This window comes from Ictalurus punctatus, chromosome 18 (assembly GCF_001660625.3).
Source record: "Ictalurus punctatus breed USDA103 chromosome 18, Coco_2.0, whole genome shotgun sequence".
Lineage (NCBI taxonomy): Eukaryota > Metazoa > Chordata > Actinopteri > Siluriformes > Ictaluridae > Ictalurus > Ictalurus punctatus.
The window spans coordinates 7,470,251-7,491,196 of record NC_030433.2 but is presented as its reverse complement, the minus strand read 5'-3'; the positions used below and the strand labels follow the sequence as shown (position 1 = coordinate 7,491,196).

General features: G+C 40.7%; 1 protein-coding gene across 4 annotated transcripts in view; it reads left to right on the top strand.

Annotated features, from left to right (window-relative positions):
- The window catches only part of ptpn13 (protein tyrosine phosphatase non-receptor type 13), a 68,737-nt gene that overhangs the window by 27,748 nt on the left and 20,043 nt on the right, over window positions 1-20,946 (top strand). For 3 of the 4 annotated variants that reach the window (XM_047161903.2, XM_017492305.3, XM_053687928.1), the window contains exons 7-23: window positions 2,702-3,208; window positions 8,274-8,366; window positions 9,019-9,097; window positions 10,642-10,846; window positions 11,662-11,736; window positions 11,914-12,088; window positions 13,085-13,235; window positions 13,805-13,943; window positions 14,099-14,251; window positions 17,179-17,361; window positions 17,761-17,923; window positions 18,153-18,471; window positions 18,828-18,937; window positions 19,093-19,149; window positions 19,267-19,356; window positions 20,126-20,233; window positions 20,525-20,656. In XM_047161903.2, the coding sequence (XP_047017859.1) occupies window positions 2,702-3,208; window positions 8,274-8,366; window positions 9,019-9,097; window positions 10,642-10,846; window positions 11,662-11,736; window positions 11,914-12,088; window positions 13,085-13,235; window positions 13,805-13,943; window positions 14,099-14,251; window positions 17,179-17,361; window positions 17,761-17,923; window positions 18,153-18,471; window positions 18,828-18,937; window positions 19,093-19,149; window positions 19,267-19,356; window positions 20,126-20,233; window positions 20,525-20,656 (2,739 nt within the window). Of the gene's footprint in view, window positions 1-2,701; window positions 3,209-6,563; window positions 7,543-8,273; window positions 8,367-9,018; window positions 9,098-10,641; window positions 10,847-11,661; window positions 11,737-11,913; window positions 12,089-13,084; window positions 13,236-13,804; window positions 13,944-14,098; window positions 14,252-17,178; window positions 17,362-17,760; window positions 17,924-18,152; window positions 18,472-18,827; window positions 18,938-19,092; window positions 19,150-19,266; window positions 19,357-20,125; window positions 20,234-20,524; window positions 20,657-20,946 lie in introns of those variants that run through there. The other variant, XM_053687929.1, reaches the window with a different exon arrangement.

The window sequence follows — 20,946 nt, the reverse complement described above, 5'->3', positions numbered from 1 at the left end:
ACTGGGCTAGTGGCGTACAAATGATCTCATGGCTGTACAAACTGGGCTAGTGGCGTACAAATGATCTCATGGCTGTACAAACTGGGCTAGTGGCTGTACAAATGAGCTCATGGCTGTACAAACTGGGCTAGTGGCGTACAAATGAGCTCATGGCTGTACAAACTGGGCTAGTGGCATACAAATGGGCTAGTGGCTGTACAAACTGGGCTAGTGGCTGTACAAACTGGGCTAGTGGCGTACAAATGGGCTCATGGCTGTACAAACTGGGCTAGTGGCTGTACAAACTTGGCTTAGTGGCGTACAAATGGGCTCATGGCTGTACAAACTGGGCTAGTGGCTGTACAAACTGGGCTAGTGGCTGTATAATTGGGAATAGTCACTAAGACTGGGCCAGTTTTACAGCATTATGCCTTCAAATATATTCTTTCTCATCTGTAAATTGGTCAAATATGTAATATTGCACATACCACAAAATATTATTCTCCACTGTTTTGAAATTTTGTTTGTTAAATAATCTGAAGGGGAATTTTCCCTCCGTATGAGCTCAGATTTATTTACTGTTTGACTGCCAGGCCTCGTGTTTGAACTTGTCCGAGCTGGCATGCCTCAAAATTTGCATTTTGTTTTGGTTCTTTGCACAACAGTGACGGCCGTGTCCTGCGTGGCCGTGGTGGTAGAATCCCGTAAAGTGGAGCGGGAATTTGGTTCGACGTCAGCGTGGCTCTGTAGAACCAGATGTCACCAGCTGCTGTTATAAAAAAAACTAATCACCAGTGCTGTGGTGTCAAATGTAATATAAACTGTTATTGTCTAAAATATGTCATTTATGCATTCGTTTATGGTACTGCGATAGGTTATTTTCCCCTCTTCGTATCGTCCTGGCTCTGGTCCTAACTCGACTCGGCAGAAGGCCCTCGGGCGAGTTTCCTCAGTGAGCAGTCCAGACACGCCTGAACAAAACCTGCTTCTAAGATTTATTCTTTTTCTTTTTTTCTTCTTTTTCTTTTTTTTGTGCAGGTTTGCTCTCTAGGTTCCGCCTCCAAACGGTTTGACAGCTGATTTATACCAATAAGTAAAAAGTGATGCAGGTCTGCTTTGCAGTTCTGAGTGAAATGGCTTGTAGCATTAGCCCCTTAGCTCCAAAAGTAAACATTACAGCGGCATTTAAGGGGGAAATGGAAACGGCTTTTATGTTCGTAATGTAATGCTCAGATTTTAACTTTTTTAGGAGTTCCTTTCTCTTTCTCTCTCTACATGCGTAAGAATTCTGGTAAAATGGAGGATGCAAGTTAATTCCCTCAACTAAAAATAGGCTGAGCTCTCGTTCAGTTTTTAAAAAAAAATTCTTTGTCCTTCCTTCATGTCCAAGCAATGAATGAGTGCAGAGTCAAATATAACTCTGAAATCTCTCCGGAGAGGTTCGTTTTGGAAAATATGACCGAATGGTTCCAGCTCTGGTGAGCTTCTTGACAGCCACAGAGAACATAAACAGGGCTGGTTATGTAAGCATGGCATGCTATCGCTTCCACACAGGGTAGTTAGTTTGTGGTTTGGAGTGTCGGTCTGTTCCTGGTGGCTGTTTTGTCTCGGTGTGGTTTTATCTGGTGATGTGTAGAAGTCGTGACCGGCGTGAAGAACATCTCAGGCTGATGACTCATCATTGTTTGGTTTGTGCAGTGAGCTAGGCGTGTACCATATTGCTTTGAGGATTCATCATCATCATCCATCATCATCATGTGGACTTTGTTGGAATTTCCACCGTATTGACGGTTTACTGCGTAACATGAACTCAAGTCGCATAACGATTAAAACAATCATTGGAGTTGCATCGTCATGGTAATAAGGAGCTGACTTGAAGTAGATGGTTACCTATTAACCCACTTCGCCATCTAATTAATCCAATTATTTGTGAGGTGTGGTTTTTTTTTTCTTTTTTTTTTTTCTCGTTTTCATCGGTTAAATGTGTAAAATATTTACTTACTTATTTATTTTTATATAAATTCTTTTAGATCGAAAATAATTTTTTTTAGGGTTTTTATTAACATTTTGTACATAATGTGAAGAAGGAAAAAATAAAAACTAAATGTAAAAAATACATTTAAAAAAAAAAGGAAAAACAATGAATATATTATAATAGTTTATTCACTTATTTTGATAGCTAGCTAAATAAGGCCAAACTAAATTAAAAAAAAAAAAAAAAAACTTTATGCACATAATGCAAGCAGTAAAATAAAAAATAAACACGTTTATGTATTTACAAAAACATTAAAAAAAATATTTCTACCTATTTGTTTTTATTATTATTTTTTTAACCAATTTTGTCATCAGCTAGCTTAATAACGCAAAGCTAGAAATTGTTGGAGTTTTCACTGACTTTATGCATGCGGTAAAAATATAAACGTAAAAAAAAAAACACTACAAATTTTATATAGATATTTTAATTAATTTGAATCATTTTTATTAACAGGTTTTATGTATTGACTGTATAAATAGATCCTCACTAAACTTCACACTTTACCAACTGAGTAGATAAATGTGCATTTTTAAATATTCTGAAATGGTCACTTCTTGGTTGTGATATTTGATTAATAATAAAGTCAGAGTTTCTGTGAAGCACTACATTGTCAGTGAGTGTGATTTTTATCTCCATCTCACTCTGTCCACTTGGTGTGTGGTGTGTTTTGTTGTTCCTTCCCGTCAGGTCGTAGCGCGGCCCATCGCGTCCTGGAACGTTACCGAGCTCGCTCTCAGGAGCAGGCCGCTCTGAACCGAGGCCTGAGCCGCTCCATGGGCTCGCTACCCACACACGACGAAAACGTGCAGCAGACCCCGCCTCCATCCGAGACCACTTCTGAACCATTCGCACGACAACAAAAGGTTAAAGGTCAGCTCCCGGAGCCGGACCGCAGATCGATGCCCCACCACAGGAAGAAGAACTGGGCGTCGTCCGTGGATTTAGCCTACTTGGACCCGGAATTGCTGCGTTTCGGTGCGCTGGAAGAAGCCCGGCGGGGAAGCGGCCCCTTCAGTACCCGCTCCTCTGGCAGACCGAAGTCGGCCGCGAGGGTCAGGGATGTGCCTTACGGAGATTTCGAAGGCTTGGAGGTCAGGAAGGGTCATCATCACTCAGCGCAGTCAGTGGGCGGAGCTTATGATAAACATCGAGAGAGACATAAGAAGTTGCACGCGCTCAGTCAGGCCATAGACGGTGAGTATGCTCTCAATCTTTAATATACACACGATACGTAAACAACTTAGGAGTTATTTTAAATTAGATTTTTATTTTAATGATTGTTCAACCAAGACGTTGGCATCCAGCGTTTACTAAATAATGAAAGTCTTTCTGATTCCAAAAATATCCAACTTAACCTGCGGTCTTTTTGGGATTCAAGTCAAGATGTTTGTTTGTTTTGTTTTTTTTATTCAACGGACATTTATGAGGTCCAAACTGTAATTTTTCCCCCAAGGTAAACACCTTTTTCAATTTCATATATGTTTAATATATATGTAAATGATTACGCTGTGTGCTACTGTGCACACAGAGAGCCTTCATGTTCTTAGTCCTCCTGCAATGACGATTTTTCTGTCTCTGTGATTTCCTGGCCTGTAAAAGCCCTCCGTTTCCTGGCGTGAGCCGCTGCGGCGGTGCTTTAGCTGGAGGAGGTGGAGAGATTTATTTATTTATTTATTTTTTCTGTTTGAGTGTGTTGGTTTACGCCAGATTTTTTTTTTATGTGACTCACTGTGGCAGCGGGGTCCAGATTCCTGGAACTAATTAGAGCGATGTATAATTGTAGCCTTTCAAAGCTCACTCTTGTGTGTGTGTGTGTGTGTGTGTGTACGTGTGTGTGTGCACGTGTGTGTCGAGTCTAAGAGCTTCTGAAGTGATCCTTTAGTCAAAAATTGTACCCACGATGTATTCCGATCTGACCTGACCTTAGCTTTTTAATTCACCAATGAATGAAGTGGATACACGAATATAAAACCGCTTGTACAGTTGTGTCTCAAATTTGATGGAATTATACCAACTGATTGGTAGGAAAATGTTTTAGTTTTCTCTAACAGAAGCTCTGACGGTAGTTCCGGCTTCGAGGCGAATCACAGGTTTGCGTTAATACACCCGTTCTAATACGGTTCGTTATCGTTTCAATAGTAGCCGCTCTGATGTATAGTAACGTAAACAGATTTCAAAAAATTATAAAAAGAGTTAAAGCTGGGTCTTTTCCAGCACGTTCAGGACATGAGGAGTTTACGTTTTGTGGTTTCTTGGTAAAACAACAACCTGCGATTTTTGTGTACAGATCTATAACGTAAAGGATTACATGCACTTTGGCTAAACGTATTCAGTCTCAGTTTTTCATAACTCTACACGTTTTATATCATCACCGTTACACTTCTTTTGGCAATTCAGTATTACGGTCTCTGTTTTATTCACATCAGAGGTTTATTTCCGCTTTAATTCACTACATAAGAATTCCAGTGGATCAAATGTTTACATGGACCAGTCTGGAAGATTCCAGAAATTGTTATAATCACTTCTTAGAAGCTTCTGATTGGCTAATTGTCAAAATTCCGAGTTACCTGGGAGTGCACCTGTGGCTGTACTTAAGGCCCAGTGCCTTTTTTTTGTCCTTGATGTCATGAGTACATCCAAGCAACTCCAAGCCAAGACCTCAGACCTTGTGAACTTCCACGAGTCCGGTTCCTCCTTAGGAGCAATTTCCAAACAATTGAAGATATGATCAGTATCTATACAAACAATTGTATGCGTATATAAAGATCTTGGGAGCGCACAGGAAAGGAGGCAAAAATGAACTAATTGGGATAATCGAACTTTATTCGGAAAGGTACAAATGAACCCCAAAACGATGACGAAAGACCCGGTGAAGGAGTTTGAGGCATCAGGTACTGAAATATGTTCATCCACTGTTAAGAAGAACGGAAGAAGCCACTACTCCAAGCCAGACTGAAGTTTGCAGGTGATCACCAGGATAAAGATCTAGTCTTTTTGGAGGAGTGTTCTCTGGTCATGATGTAAAAACTGAGCTGTTCAACGTATGAAGGAAAAAGTCTGAGGCTTTTAATCTGGAGAACATCATCCTCCTCCCAGCTGTGAAGCATGGTGGTGGCAGCATCATGTTGTGACTGCGTGTGTGCCGATTAAACCACACTGATTAATAACACTGTGCTTTTTGTTCACTCAACGATCATGAAGAGAAAAGGGAAACCATAAAGAACCGCTCATCAACGAAAATACAGTGAAGCAAAGTTTCACCAAAGAGAAACATGAAGCTCCGCCCACTCCAGCACAACACCAGATCCTGCGAACAGATTGGTACGGTCCACAGGCAGTCACAAACACAGACGGGGGGTGGAAATGAGGCTGAGCCTGCGGGTTGTACCTGTCTGTGGAGGAGGGGATGGGGGCTCTAGAATGTTTAAACTCATGCTGACGTGTCTGAATCGCAAACTAGCACAAAACAAGGTATTTAGAGAGTACAGGTCAAAGGTCAAACGTGTACAGCTTCTGTGACATTTCAGGCTGGGGAAAATGAATACCCTTCAAGGCGATCAACTCTCCCTTACTTCGCTTTCTCTCATTGTCTGTTTTTTGTTCGTTCCTTCCTTCCTTTCGTTGCCATTTCTTCCTTCTCTTTTCACCTTTTTCTTTCCCGGCCCCTCATTCATCACACATGAACCATTTCCATCTTTTCTTCTTTTTGTTTTTTTCCTTTTTTCTTCCAATTTCTTTTCACTCCCTTTCGTCTCTGCCTTTCCTTCTCATTCTTTCTCTTTTTCTCTCTTCCTTAATTTCTTTCTTTACGCTTCCGTCTTTTTCATGTATTAATTTTTTTTTCCTTCATTCCTTTTGCTTATTCTTCTCCATTCAGATTTTTTTCCCCATGCCTTTTTTCTTTAACCTTTTTTTTTAAAATTCTTTTTCTTCTTCTTCTTTTTTCCACCTTTTTTCTTAAAAGTAGGAAAGAAAGTGGCGAAACTGAGAGAAAGAGAAGGGCGGAAGGAGGAGAGGATGCAGGATGATGGTAATTACGTACACTCGGGTCAGACACGCAAACAATTTTCTTCTTTAAAAAGAAAAATTAAAGAGCTGAAGGAGGATGAATGAAGTCGTTTGCTGCAGCGTGAGAAGGCGTTCAGCTGCAGGAGGAAAGTTGTTGTGTTTTGGGGGGGTTTTTTCGGTTGTCCTGCGCTATTAATAAAACTCTCTCGAGCGCTGAATTAACGAGAGCTGGGGATTTATTACGAGAGAATGAAACTGTTTTTTAAAAAATTATTATTATTTGAATCTTGGCTTGCAATAATGTTCTTACTTCTCCTTGAGTGTGTTATAAACATGTAGTCACATGGTCAATAATGCTAACAAGCTCCTACTGAAATCCTGACAAAGGTATAAATGTATGTGTGCCTCCCCCAGCTGTCTGTCTCTCTCTCTCTCTCTCTCTCTCTCTCTCTCTCTCTCTCTCTCTCTCTCTCCTTGTAAAACAGCATGAATGTCTGTCTCATACACATGCGTGCACACACACACACAAAGGGATTAAGCACTAACACCCAGACAGGAAATGAGGCGGGGATTCCTGTGATGTGGGGAAATAACACTGTACACCAGCAGAACCTTATTTCCTGTTCAGCAGCTTGAGGAATCAATAAATAATTACAGGTGAGGTTCAGCTTCACTGTTATACAATACAGAAACACACACGCGCACCAGCAGACGCACACAAACACTGATGCAACCTTATAAATGCTCTTACATACACACCAACACTGCAAATAGCACACAAACACCCACACATGCACACAAACATCGACACAGAAAGACGCGTATACATGAAGAAATGCAGACACGCGCTCTCACTCGTCTACACACGTGCACAAACGTCTACACACGTGCACAAACACTGACAAAGTCACAGAAGCACACCAAAATAGACAAACACATGCACACAAACGCCAACAGACATGCACCAACTTGGACACGAACACAAACGCACGTTTTCCTTTTTTCAAACTTTATTTCCATACATTCTTTCATTCCATCCTTTCTTTACTTGCTTTATTTTCAGTTTTCCTGCTTTCATTTGTCCATTTCCTTTTTTCTTTGTCCTCTAAATCGTTTTCCTATTTTGTGTGGTCTTGCTCGAAGCAGAAAGTCTAATAATCTAAGAGCCGCGAGCATGTAACAGGAGAATAACGGAGCCCAGGAACGAGTGAGGAGATGGAGAGATGGAACCAGAAAGGAAGAAAACCACAGCATAAAAAAACGCTGCCAGACGACACGTCTACAGAAAACGCTCTGCGCGTGGTTTGCCCTCCGTTCTGGGTAAAACTAGCCGTCGATGCAGAAGGAAATATTTGGGTTTGTCCACCACGCGTGCTGAAGTCGTAATAAGAGCGGAGGAGATTCCCGTCAGGCAGCGTGGCGTAACCGGTGCAGATATCTTCTCACTGAACCACAGACAGGAAGAGGATGAAGAGATTTACACGGACGTGCTGATTCAGTGCAGCCAGAGTGCATTATGGGTAATACAGAAGGCCCACCTATAGCATGTGAGCAGTAAATGTCCATCAGTAAACTGATTGTGTGTTACGTTTATTAAAATGGCTGACGTTCAAGTACGAACACTAGCTACAGTAGGTGCGACGCCTAGCTTTTAGGACGAGGCGGCATCTCACACGCTCGTGTTCCAGTTCTCATAGTTTCTCAGAAGCGTGATGTCATTGTTCACTTCCTGACGGATGAAAAGTCGCCTTGTTCTCGAGCACCACGTTTCCAAACGCCACCCAGAATGCTGCTCATGTAAAGCATGCGGCTCTCGCTGGCACGCTGGCCGGATTTACAGGTTCAGCCAAACTTCTTTCAAGATGCCGTGTCTTAACCAGAAAGAAACAAGGGCAGTGTTTAAATAGTCACAGTTTAGATAGTCTCGCTCTTTCTCACAAACACACACACACGTTGGGGAAAGGTTCAGCTATGGTCTAAACTCACGAAAACACAATTTTTAAAATAAAAATCAAATAAATAAACCGCTTACTCTAGTTGACAGTTTTAAGACGTCCCAAATACTAGAATGTATTTGAACACAGGAACTTCTGTATTTCCACAGTGTGCTGCAAATATCAGTATGCTGTTTTAGAAATAAGTAGAATTTAGCATTTGAATTGATTTTGTGTGTTACTGCATGAGGTTCGTGAATATTAGATGTAAAGCATAATGAATTATGGAGTATGTGTGTGTGTGTGTGTGTTTTCAGATCCTATGCACACACACAGGAGTTATCAGAGTGACTACAGCTCATCCAGTGAGAGTCCATCAGTAACATCATCAGACCCAGACTACAGACACGGTGAGGGGCTCTCTCTCCGTTTCTCTCTCTCTTGCTCTCTCTCACTCACTCACATGCTTACTTTACAAACATCAGGCTATGTTCTGGTAAATATAGTTGGATAAATTGAAGATGGATGTGTGAATAAGTGTATAAATGGCTGAAGGATGGATGGATATGTGGATAGATGGGTTTTTAGACATAAGAGGATGCATGGGTCAGTGTGTGGGTAGATAGGTGGATGAGTGTATATGTGGCTTCATAAGTGGATGGATAGGTGGTTGAGTAAGTGGATAGGTAAGTGGGTGGATGGATGAGTGTATTGTATGATGGTTAGAAGAAGAAACTGATGGATGGATGTGTAAGTGGATGACTAGATGGATGTAAGTAGAGGACACTGCATTGATGGATGGATAAGTGGATGGATGTACAACTGGAAGGACGTATTGGTGGATGACTGGACAGATGGATGTATAAGTGGATGACTAGTTTGACGGATGGATGGATGTATAAGTAGATGACTGGATATAAGGCTCGATGCATGAATGTGTATATGGATAAGGAGCTATTTAAGAGTATGATGTTTGAATGGATGGATGGATGACTAGATGGATGGAAACAGTCGAGACATCAAGCAATAACGTCACGATAATGCTCGTTTTCTCTCACGCAGCTAAGAGGCCGGATGAGCTGAGGCGCTTCAGTTCACAAGTGGGACTGTCTGAGAACGACGGCGTGTCACAGAGACACAGGTACTGGCCCCAACACACACACACACACACACACACACACACACACACACACACACACACACACACACACACACACACCCTCTCAGCAAGATTCCTAAATGCTCAAATGACCCCAGCTCTCCAACTAATTGCCCCCAGAGTCAACCCCGGGACAATAAAGGAGTCCTCCATTAGCTAGACTTATTTGCACCAAAGGTAGTTTAGTGGTTAACGACCTGCTGTTACAGCACAAGTGTAACTAGCAGGAGCTAACTAGCTTCACGGACATTCCATAATGTTAAATGCAGCTCTTATTGGATAAAAAGTCTGATATTGTGTCCTGTAGTAGTAATAGTAGTAGTAATAATAATAATAATAATAATAATAATAATAAAAACATGTATATTGAACAAACTGCTATGCTATACGAGGAATAAAACACAATCGGGACGTACTGTTCTAGGAAAATAATCAACCTCAGTAGTATAAGTGAATCCACGTCATCACACCATGCCATCACTGATTATTTTCCCGTAACAGCACAACGCTGAGTGGTTTATTACTTGAAATTGGTCATTATTTGGGGCAGGTTTTGTCTATGAACCCTGCTTGTAGCTTTTCCTTGACCCTGAGAGCAGGTCACACGGTGGATACCCTGCAGTTTCATTTGTTCTCGCGAGTTTGCGTTACACGGTGTGACAGAAATGTTGTCCGCAATGTTGTCTAACCTGTGAGTGTTTTCACAGGACTGATAAGATCTCTCTCTGTGTGGTCATCTGATCATCAGAAGATCGTTCAGAATGAAATCTCAGAAATCTTTATCTTTTTAAAACAGTGATTGCTATCAGTGGTTTCAGTTGCAAATTACTAAATGTGGACATGGGTATAAATAAGTAAATAAATAAATAAATAAATAAATAAATAACTCAATTTTTGCCTGAGAGACACTGAGGGGTTAAAATGCCTTTAAATATTTAAACCCTAAATGTTTCTGAACCAAAAATATTTGAGTGGAGCCCTTTTTCTTCCATCTGCTGTTTACATTCCTGTCTTGTATTAGGACGAACCCGAGGTTTGGCATCTCGGTTTTTTCTGTTTTGTTTTAATTTGGTTTTCATTTTTGTTTTATTAGCACTCGTTTTAGAACAGGCTATGGTTTAGAAAACTGCTGTGGCTGTAGTGTTAGGAGCTGTTCTGCGTGTTGCAGTAAATCCTGCTCAGGTATTTTAATCAGTTAAAAAATAAATAAATAAATAAATAAAAATAAAAGGTGCTGAGGTCAGCCCTGAAGTGCAGGATTGTGTAGTGTTTGATTTCACCTCCGTGGTTCCCTCTAATGGTCAATGTAGTCATCCATACAATTTATCCAAAGTAAGGTGCAATCCAAGCCAAATAGTTCAGGCTCAAAAGTGTAGTTAGCGGTCCTGTGATTTGACCTCACAACCTCCTGTTCACAGAAACAAAATCTTAACCGCTGTCTGATAGATTTACGAATAGCCGGACAGATCTCCTGCATGTTTCCTGCGTTCTGCAATGCGCTGTTCCCTTGCTTCCTCCGAGGGTAGGCTGTATGATGTCGGTCAGGAGGAGGCGTTCAGGACGGAGCTGCTGATGTCCAGGCCGGAGGACGGGATGCGGAGACTGCCGACCCAACTCTCCCGCTCCAGCCTGTACGCTGGAGAAGAGCCACGTGCTTCCATTAATGACCTGCGGGAGGCGATGAAGAGCAGCACGATGGACATCAGCAGCCTGCAGAGTCGCAAAGCCAAGGTGAGAGATGGGTCACAGGGCGTGTGTGTGTCAAAAGTTTTAAGGTTAAACTTTTGATTTAACCTTAATCATAAACATGACTTCAGATTAATTATATTAAAAATAAAATTATTCAGTTATTTTCAAATGCTGTGTAAATGGAATTTTTTTTTTTTTTTTTTTATTCAATAATTAATTAGAGAATATTAACTCACTTATGTATTTATGTTTGCATTTCTATTTATGTTTATTTATTTGTTATTTATTTTTATCTGTCTGTTTATTTATTTACTGACTCATTAATTTATTTAATTTATTTTTTATGTATCTACTTTCGTATGCCTATCTATTTATCCAAATATTTATTTACGAGTTTTTTTTTTCTTGTTTACCTATTTATTTGATGAGTAGTATTTTAACTTATTTATTTACTCAGTAACCTTTTTACTCAGTAATGGTTTGTGAAATTATTTGTTTATTTACTCAGTAATTTATTAACCCATTTATTTATTTGTTTTTATTTCGTTCCTTTTTATTTATTTATTTATTTATTTATTTATTTATTCGGTTATCGGTCAACTAATTTATTTTCGTTTTATTTTGAATTACTTATGTAAGTGTATTTATTGCGCAATAAATCAGCCATAAAATTCGTAACTGCATTCTTATTATATAGCATTAATTATGTTTCATGTTTTGTTTGTTTTTTGGGGGTTTTTTCTTTTTAGTTCACTTCAATGTGTGTGTGTGTGTGTGTGTGAGAGAGAGAGAGAGTGAGTTTGGTCTGATTTTATTTTATTATTTAAATTACCATATTATCCTTCCTGTCTCTGTAGAATTTTTTCGGTCCTGAGTTTGCAAAGATGTCCACTGAGCCCTGTGTGGTTCTGAACGTTCCCTCTTCCATAATGGTAAGACACAGAAATTTGCATATATTTGCATGACCCGCCTTTGGGATGTTGATCTTATTGGTGGAGATGTTATAGGCCTTCCCTCTGAATGCAGTGTGTGTGTGTGTGTGTCTGTGTGTGTGTGTGTGTGTGTCTGTGTGTGTGTGTGTGTGTGTGTGTGTGTGTGTGTGTGTGTAGAATAAGCGCGGGAAGGTGGAGGAGAGCCAGCGGAAGGTGTTTGTGGTGCTGCTGAACGGTCAGAAGCTGGAGGTCAGCTGTGACGTGAAAGCCGTGTGTAAAGACGTTTTGGACATGGTGATCGCACACGTGGGTCTGGTGGAGCATCACCTCTTCGGCCTGGCTTACCTTAAAGGTGAGACCTCACATGGTGTGTGTGTGTGTTTCCCTTTATCCTGAATCCCTTGCAAGTGATTTAAAATGAAATTGATTGACGTCGCTGTTGCTTTAATGTAATAATATACATATACAGGAACGTTTCTGTGCTTCCGAGTTGAACTGCAGAGACATCAGATTGATTTGTTTACTCCTTGATCCACTTGATTTGATCGCATTGGTAATTATTATGTTAATAATTCCAGACGTCAGGGCTTGTGTTCCCAAGATATTTACAAATAACCAAATAACAAATTCCCAACGGATTTGCCTTTGGATCAGGATCACCAATGTCTTCCGTTAAAGCCAGATACGCATGCACTCCTTTAACCACACTACATTAGTGTAGGGAAATATCATGCGTGACCTGCCTTACTAGGAATGAATTGAGAAATATATATAATTTATTTTTTTAAATTTAGAATTGCATTTAGATGCTGTTTTTAACAACATGACAGATAGAAGTGACTACACTTTCATCTCCATCAAGATTACAGGATTACGCCTCCTTCTTCTTGTAAACCAGTTTTGCATGGGCTTCATTTGCATATTCGAACCTGATTGGCTCTCAGACTGTATGATGCGTCAGCACTTCTCCGTTTCTAACGCTGATTTGGTCTTTCTGATCAGATATTCGTTTCCTGTTTTCTTTCAAATCGAAGCAAAGGATTAAACATAAACACGTTGTATAAAGTTGAATGCAATTTTATCTTTTCTTTAACTTCATATGCAAATTCATACAGATTAGGGCGGGACAATATGACCATGTAATAGCAATATGCAATAATCTATGATAATTTATGTCACAATTACTCTAATATATATATATATATATATATATATATATATATATATATATATATATATATATATATATATATATATATATATATATATATTACACACCCACCCACCCACCCACACACACGGCATGGTGTGTTAGCTTTTCCTTTATTTTTCTGGTTTGTTTTTCTAGATGATGAGTTCTTCTTCATCGAATCCGAAGGCAAGATCTCGAAGGTGGCTCCGGACGGCTGGAAAGATGATCCAAAGAAGAGGAAAACGGAGATCAACTTTACTTTATTCCTGCGCATCAAGTTCTTCCACGATGACGTCAGCTTTATCCAGTAGGACCAGTGTTTAGACAGGAGTTTTTAGCCAAAGTGTTCACTCTTGTGTTTATAAATAAATGAGTACAGGACTTTAGCTCAAATTTTATGCAGAATATTTTTGACAAAATGTCTGAGAGTGCCTTTATATTATCGTGAAGGTTCTGTTACGGCGATCGTATCGTTGCATATAACACAAAAGATGAGAGATGTTTCCTGCTTTGAGGTTATTAAATGATTTTTTTTAAAAATTTTTTTTAAGTGGAGCTTTTAAAAGTAAAACAGTTAGTAAAATAAACTTAAAATATCTTTTAAATATTTCATAAACATGAAAAGAACATTACATATTAAATACATAATGATAGTAATCGATTAAGCCTATTACTTTATTTTATTTAAATTACAGATGATCTGCAGTCCATCACTGTAGATTTTTATTTTTTTTTATTTTTCTACAACAGTACACGCTTCCTCTGATCAAAGTTATTGGCACCCAACCCCAGTTCTGAGTTTTAACTTAAAGCTTGCTTATATCTTTCCATTTCTTTTCCACACATGCTGAATAATTCTTATTTGGTTTTCCTAAGGCACCCCATGACCAAGCACCAGTACTACTTGCAGTTGCGGAAGGATATTTTGGAGGAGCGAATGCGTTGCAACATGGAGAACGCCATGATTTTGGCATCTCTGGCACTACAGGCTGAGATCGGCGACTACCAGCCCGAGGTAAAATCTTTCAATTTCAAATGATCGACAATCTGAAGTACTCATCAAGAGTCTTCACCCGTTTGAGCTTTTCCACATTTTGTCATGTAGATCTTGATTGGGAATATCAGACTTTTTTTTATTTAAAGGCATTAAATCTTCACTGTTTCTCTCAGCTCCATGGAAAGACGTATTTCAGGACAGAACATTACCTTCCTGCTAATATTATGGAGAAGATGGACCAAAGCTCCATGAAAGAGGAACTCTCCAGACTGCATAGCAACTACTACGGAGCCAAAGAGGACGAGGCCGAGTTCGAGTTCCTTAAGGTGTGTGTGTGTGTGTGTGTGTGTGTGTCCTTCCTCAAAGGCCTCTCGTGTCTCGTGCAGCACATCTGCAAATCAAAGGTTTATATGAACTCGCTGGTTCTAATACGTTATCGTTTCCATAGTAACGGCTCGTTCACGTCAACTAAACCACTAAACCTAATAATAACAATGCTTTTATTATTTGATACAGAATAACAGGTGTAATCATCGATATGGTGATGTTTACGTAACGTTTGTGGAAGGAGTCTCCAGCGTCGGCGCTTTTCCAAAATCTTCAGGACGCAGGACTTTTTGCGGTTTCTCTGCGACACGACGAGTGAAATTTTTTACATTAAACTTATCTATAAATGGATTAAAAAAACAAAGTGTGATGTGTCGTTAAATTAAAGCTATTTTTCTCGTAGTCGAATAAATTGCTGTGGATTAAAGGAAGAGGAATAAAACACTTCAGGGCACGCTGTTTTAGGAAAATAATCAGCTTCAGTGCCGTAACAGGAACTCGATTGTTGATTATTTTCCTATAACAGAACGACGCTGCATGTTTTAATCCTTACATATAACACATAATCACTGATGCGGCTCTTAGTCCTGGAGTGCAGCGTTTCTTTTGTGCATAATGTGGCACATAAAATGAGCTGCGGTTAGTAAGGAATTGTGCTGACGCGCTTTTTTATTTTATTTCATTTTATTTATTTATTTTTAGCTCCGATCGATTTCAGTCTGTGCTTCCGTGAGAGTTTTAATGATTGAAAACCCAATTCTTTCCATTAGAGCCAGTTTGCGCTCTGCGTGTATTATTTTTTTAGGCAGAACATTTGGATCAGCCGGATTTGTGTGTGCCAGTGAATCGGGAAGAACACAACGTTGTGGCTGTCTGGGTTTTTTCTTCTTTTTTCTTTACTAGAAGCACGGACCTGCGTTCTTGTACTGAGAGTGTAAAGAATGCTTAGTCTTTACCGTCTGTTCTTCTGGAACCGTAAAGTTCTTCTGGATTAAAGACCGGATTAAAAACATGTACATGGGAATATAAATTGCACGTTTATCTCCAGAAATTGGTCAATACCACAATATTTTTCTTATTATTTTTAAATAAGTTAGAAACTCTGACTGAAAACAGCTGCTGAGATGTTAATGTTTTGTACTGTTTTGGATTTGTAAAAGTTTATATAAAAGATACCTATTTTTATAGATTATTCCCCCCTCCTTTTCAGTGTTAAATCAGCCATTTTCTAGATGTTAAATATTGACGCCTTCAGACTTGAATGATTTTTTTTTTTTACAGGATATGATATTTTTTGCATCATCAATATATTTTGAACATGTGTATATGAATGCATTTTATGGGTGGAAAATGGACTTTCAGTTCTGTTTGCTGTCGTGTTAAAGAGGATTTAGGATTAGAGCGCCCTCTTGTGGCTGTGCGAATACACACCCCCTCAGTGTTTTGTGGATGCTTTCTGTATAATGTAAGTGATCATTGAGGCTTTGAGCAGCACTACATCGTTCTGTTTAATCCATTTATTATTAATTGGGATTTCTCTGATCATTTTTTAAGGTCCATGTTCTGGTGTTAGCTATTTCTAAATTTAAGCCCGGGATGTGATGTATTGGATGGGATGAGATGTGATGTGTTGGAATGGAATAAAACTGAGATGAGATGGTATTGGATAGGATGTTTTGTTAGGGGATGAGAGATGATGGGATGAGAACAGATAGGCTGGAATGGGATAAGAAGGGATGTGCTGGAATGGGATGGGATAAGAAGGGATGTGCTGGAATGGGATGGGATAAGAAGGGATGTGCTGGAATGGGATGGGATAAGAAGGGATGTGCTGGAATGGGATGGGATAAGAAGGGATGTGCTGGAATGGGATGGGATAAGAAGGGATGTGCTGGAATGGGATGAGAAGGGATGGGATGTGCTGGGATGGGATAAGAAGGGATGTGCTGGAATGGGATGGGATAAGAAGGGATGTGCTGGAATGGGATGGGATGAGAAGGGATGTGCTGGAATGGGATGAGAAGGGATGGGATGTGCTGGAATGGGATGAGAAGGGATGGGATGTGCTGGAATGGGATGAGAAGGGATGGGATGTGCTGGAATGGGATGAGAAGGGATGGGATGTGCTGGAATGGGATGAGAAGGGATGGGATGTGCTGGAATGGGATGAGAAGGGATGGGATGTGCTGGAATGGGATGAGAAAGGATGGGATGTGCTGGGATGTGCTGGAATGGGATGGGATGGGATGTGCTGGAATGGGATGGGATGGGATGTGCTGGAATGGGATGGGATGTGCTGGAATGGGATGGGATGTATTGGGATGGGGTGTGATGGAATGGGATGAGAAGGGAAGTGTTGGGATGGGATGAGATGGGAAGGGATGTATTGGAATGGGATGAGATGTGTTGGAATGGGATGAGAAGGGAAGTGTTGTGATGGGATGAGAAGGGATGGGATGTATTGGAATGAGATGAGATGTGTTGGAATGGGATGGGATGTGTTGGAATGGGATGAGAAGGGAAGTGTTGGGATGGGATGAGAAGGGATGTATTGGAATGGGATGAGAAGGGATGGGGTGTGATGGAATGAGATGAGAATGGAAGTGTTTGAATGGGATGAGAAGGGATGTATTGGAATGGGATGGGATGAGAAGGGATGTGTTGGAATGGGATGGGATGAGAAGGGATGTGTTGGAATGGGATGGGATGGGAAGGGATGTGTTGGAATGGGATGGGATGAGAAGGGATGTGTTGGAATGGGATGAGATGGGCTGGGATGTATTGGAATGGGATGGGATGAGAAGGGATGTGTTGGAATGGGATGGGATGAGAAGGGATGTGTTGGAATGGGATGAGATGGGAAGGGATGTGTTGGAATGGGATGAGATGGGCTGGGATGTGACGGGCTTTTTTCTGGGTGCCGTAGGTGAGTCAGCGGCTGACCGAGTATGGCGTTCACTTCCACCGTGTGCTTCCAGAGAAAAAATCTCAGACAGGAATCCAGATGGGCGTCTGCTCCAAAGGCATCCAGATCTTCGAGGTGCTGAACGGAAACCGAACGCCGGCGCTGAGGTTCCCCTGGAGAGAGACCAAGAAGACCTCCTTCACTGTAAGAGCTGCACGTTACACACATGTAATACATGTACAACGTATGTTTATGTCATCATGTATCTTATGTGGTCCTGAAATCACAACTGCTGAACGAAAGAAAGAAAATAAGCAAGAATGATTCAAGAAATTACTGAAAGGCAAAGAAAAAAAAATTCATGAAAGAATGAATTAAAAAAAAAAAAAGCTATAAAGAATGAGTGAATGCAAAAAAAGAATGAGAGAAAAAAAGATAAGAAAGATAGAAAGGATATTGGCATTCAGTAATTGTACACTGATAACCAGCAAGACATGAACGTTAATAACTCCGTTATTTGGTCGGCTGCTGAATAACATGTCGGAAACATTATACAGAAACCTTTACATTATGTAACTGTGTGTGTGTGTGTGTTCGTTCCAGAAAAAGAAGATTTGTCTGCAGAACTCATCAGATGGGATCAAACACGTGTTCCAGACAGACAGTCAGAAGACGTGTCAGTATCTGTTCCAGCTGTGCTTAGAGCAGTACAAATTCCACCAGCAGATGAAAACACGGCAGAGCAACCAGGAGCAGCAGGAGCTCGGTACCAGCACCATCACTCATCATTTATACTGCTCTTACTAACTTAGTAAACCTTACTTACTTAGTTAAATCAAAATTTGATAAATTTTGATTAGATCAAATTAGATTTAAAAAATTTTCCCCCCTCATTCCCTTGCCATACTAGTGTAACTGGAGCCCTTGCATCTGAAAATGGCAGCATGCAGCAAGAGCAATGTTGAAAAGTTTTCTTCCCTTCTCTTCCTTTGTAGAAAACTCTCCTCTGAACATGTTGCAGTACCCTGTGGGTCCTGAAAGCCTGGGCAGGGCCGTTAGCTTAGCCAGCCTAGCAGCTAGCGCCACAATGAGCACCCGCTCCAACCCAGACAGCCTGAAGAGGATGTCGAGCTCAGAGGAGCGAGCTTTTCCCACCTTTAGCGCAAACCCCAGCTCCAGGATGAAGAGCCGCTCTCATCACAACCTGGGAGAGCTGCCCGAGTCACCCGAGCACCGGGGGGCAACATTCATTTCCGTACACCAGCGCGCTAGCTCCGATACCAACTCCATCGCTGTTCACGGGCAGCAGGAGAGGTGGGAAAACACGTGAATACAACCAGACGCTAATATGAAATAACACAATGGCCATTTTTAAAAAGCATAATCATGAAAATGTTATTCATTTTGTACCTTTTTTTTTATATATATATATATATATATATATATATATATATATATATATATATATATATATATATATATATATATATATATATATATATATATATATATATATATACACGTTATTACATAATGAGTATTATTATTATTATTATTATTAATGATTGCTTTTCATCTCACGGTTTATAAATCATGAATGAAAGAATGAGACAGAACAGGAAAACTTTATTTATTTTAAACCACTCTCTTCTTGTCGTTTTTCCCCGCAGTGCCTTCAGGTCCATGGGCCGCGCCGATTCACCGAGCTGGAGCCCAAAAAACCTGAAGAAGGATTCAGACACGTCGTCCTGTGAGGAGAGTGCAGCGCCGTATGTCGAAGGTCAGCAGCCAGAAATATTTGGGTTTAAATAACGAGTAGATTAACAACCTTTTGTAACTGCCACTGTTATTGTATATCATTATATATTCTGCACTTAGAAACATGAAAGAAAATGTGTTCCTAAAGTTTCCGTGTGTGTGTGTGTGTGTGTTCAGGCGTTAGCGTGCATGGCTCTGACTTCTCAACCCCGGTCTCATCAATGGGAATTACTGGTAAGATTTAACGCCACATACACACATGCATCTAAATATGGCTATGCAATCAATCATTGTGTGTGTGTGTGTGTGTGTGTGTGTGTGTGTGTTTGTTTCTGTTTTATGAATCTACAGATTCACTGAAGAAAAAATTGGATATGTTGCCTTCCCCTGAGCGTGAAATTAAAAGCGTTAGTCTGAAGAAGGATGTGAAGTATGGCCTGGGTGAGAGTCTGTCCCTGTCTGTCCCTGTCTGTCCCTGTCTGTCCCTGTCTGTCCCTGTCTGTCCCTGTCTGTCCCTCGCTCTCTCTCTCTCATAAATGGGAAGGTGTTATATTATGTATACCGACTCTAGGATGGAAGAAGGCATGGCGCCTATGCCTGTCTGTTCTAGTGAAGAAGGCATGGCCTCTGTCAATCACAGGAGGTGTGGCCTCTATACATGTCAGTCACAGTGATGGAGGTGTGGCTTCTGAGTTCTATTGAAGGAGGTTTGGCCCCTGTGTCTGTCAGTCTCATTGAAGGAGATGTGATCTCCAGATTCTGTTGAAGGGGGTGTGGCCTTTATACCTGTCAGTCACTGTGATTAAATCGTGGCCTCGGTCTTCCAGTCACAGTGAAGGAGGCGTGGCTTCATCTCTGCAAGTTCTAGTGAAGGAGGCATGTCCTCGTCTCTGCAAGTTCTAGTGATGGAGGCGTGGCCTCTTCTCTGAGTTTTAGTGAAGGAGGTGTGGCCTGTGTCTGCCAGTTTTAGTGAAGGTGTGGCCTCTGTCTGCCAGTCAGTGCTAAGTAATAGCTGTTTTACTTATCAAAGCTGATGTCCTCCAGCTATCATGGACCCACTGTCGTCTTTATCCAGACATTTAATTTTCCATGAGCAAAATAAATAGGCTTTTAAAAATTTCTGCGGTAGCATTTGTGCATGGGGAAATTTTGCATAATGAGAGAATCAAACTGTGGAGATGTGACAGTTTTGTGTGTGTGTGTGCTCCAGGCTTTCAGATCAGTGGAGGAGAGAGTGCAGGCCGAATGGATCTGGGCACCATCATCAGCTCCATCACTCCAGGGGGACCTGCTGATGTCGATGGACGCCTGAAACCAGGTGTGGATCTGTTCAGAAGACGACGATACCAAATATCAGATCGCTGTACTTTTTACACGTTTCAATTCTATACACGTAACTGCAGTCTGACTGCACATCAACATCACACAGCCTACTAAAGAAGTCCCAAATCTCTGAAACTACAGAATTGTCTAACTTGGCATGTAATACCCGCTTTGACCACAAGAAGTTGTTAGTGGAGATAACTGGTATGAAATGAGCATATTCATAGAAAAACTCTACTAACAATTTAAGTGGCGTCTTTCGCGTGCGTGTGTGTCGTGGCTGTAGGTGACCGGCTGCTCAAAGTGAACAGTATCGGCGTTGAAGGTCTTTCTCATGAGGAAACCGTGGAGATCTTGCAGAGTTGTCCAGATGATGTCACACTGCTGGTGTCCCAGCCCAAAGAGCGACTCTTTGCGGGTATCACCTTACTTCATAATGTCCCCGGACAAAAATTCTTTTTTTGACGTTATTTTTCCAGATAGTTTGCCCAAATGGGTGCATATACAGGAAAAAGAGTGAGTGTTAAGATAGAGCTTTGTGGAGCACCAGGTTTTATCATACCACCCTTTAAAGAGAAGAAATTTGAGGCCAGTATCGATGCTTCATTTGATGCGTTTATTTATTATTATTATTATTATTATTATTATTATTATTTTAGATCGGTTGGTCATTTGATCATAAAGTCCATGGCAGGCTTAGACACGATG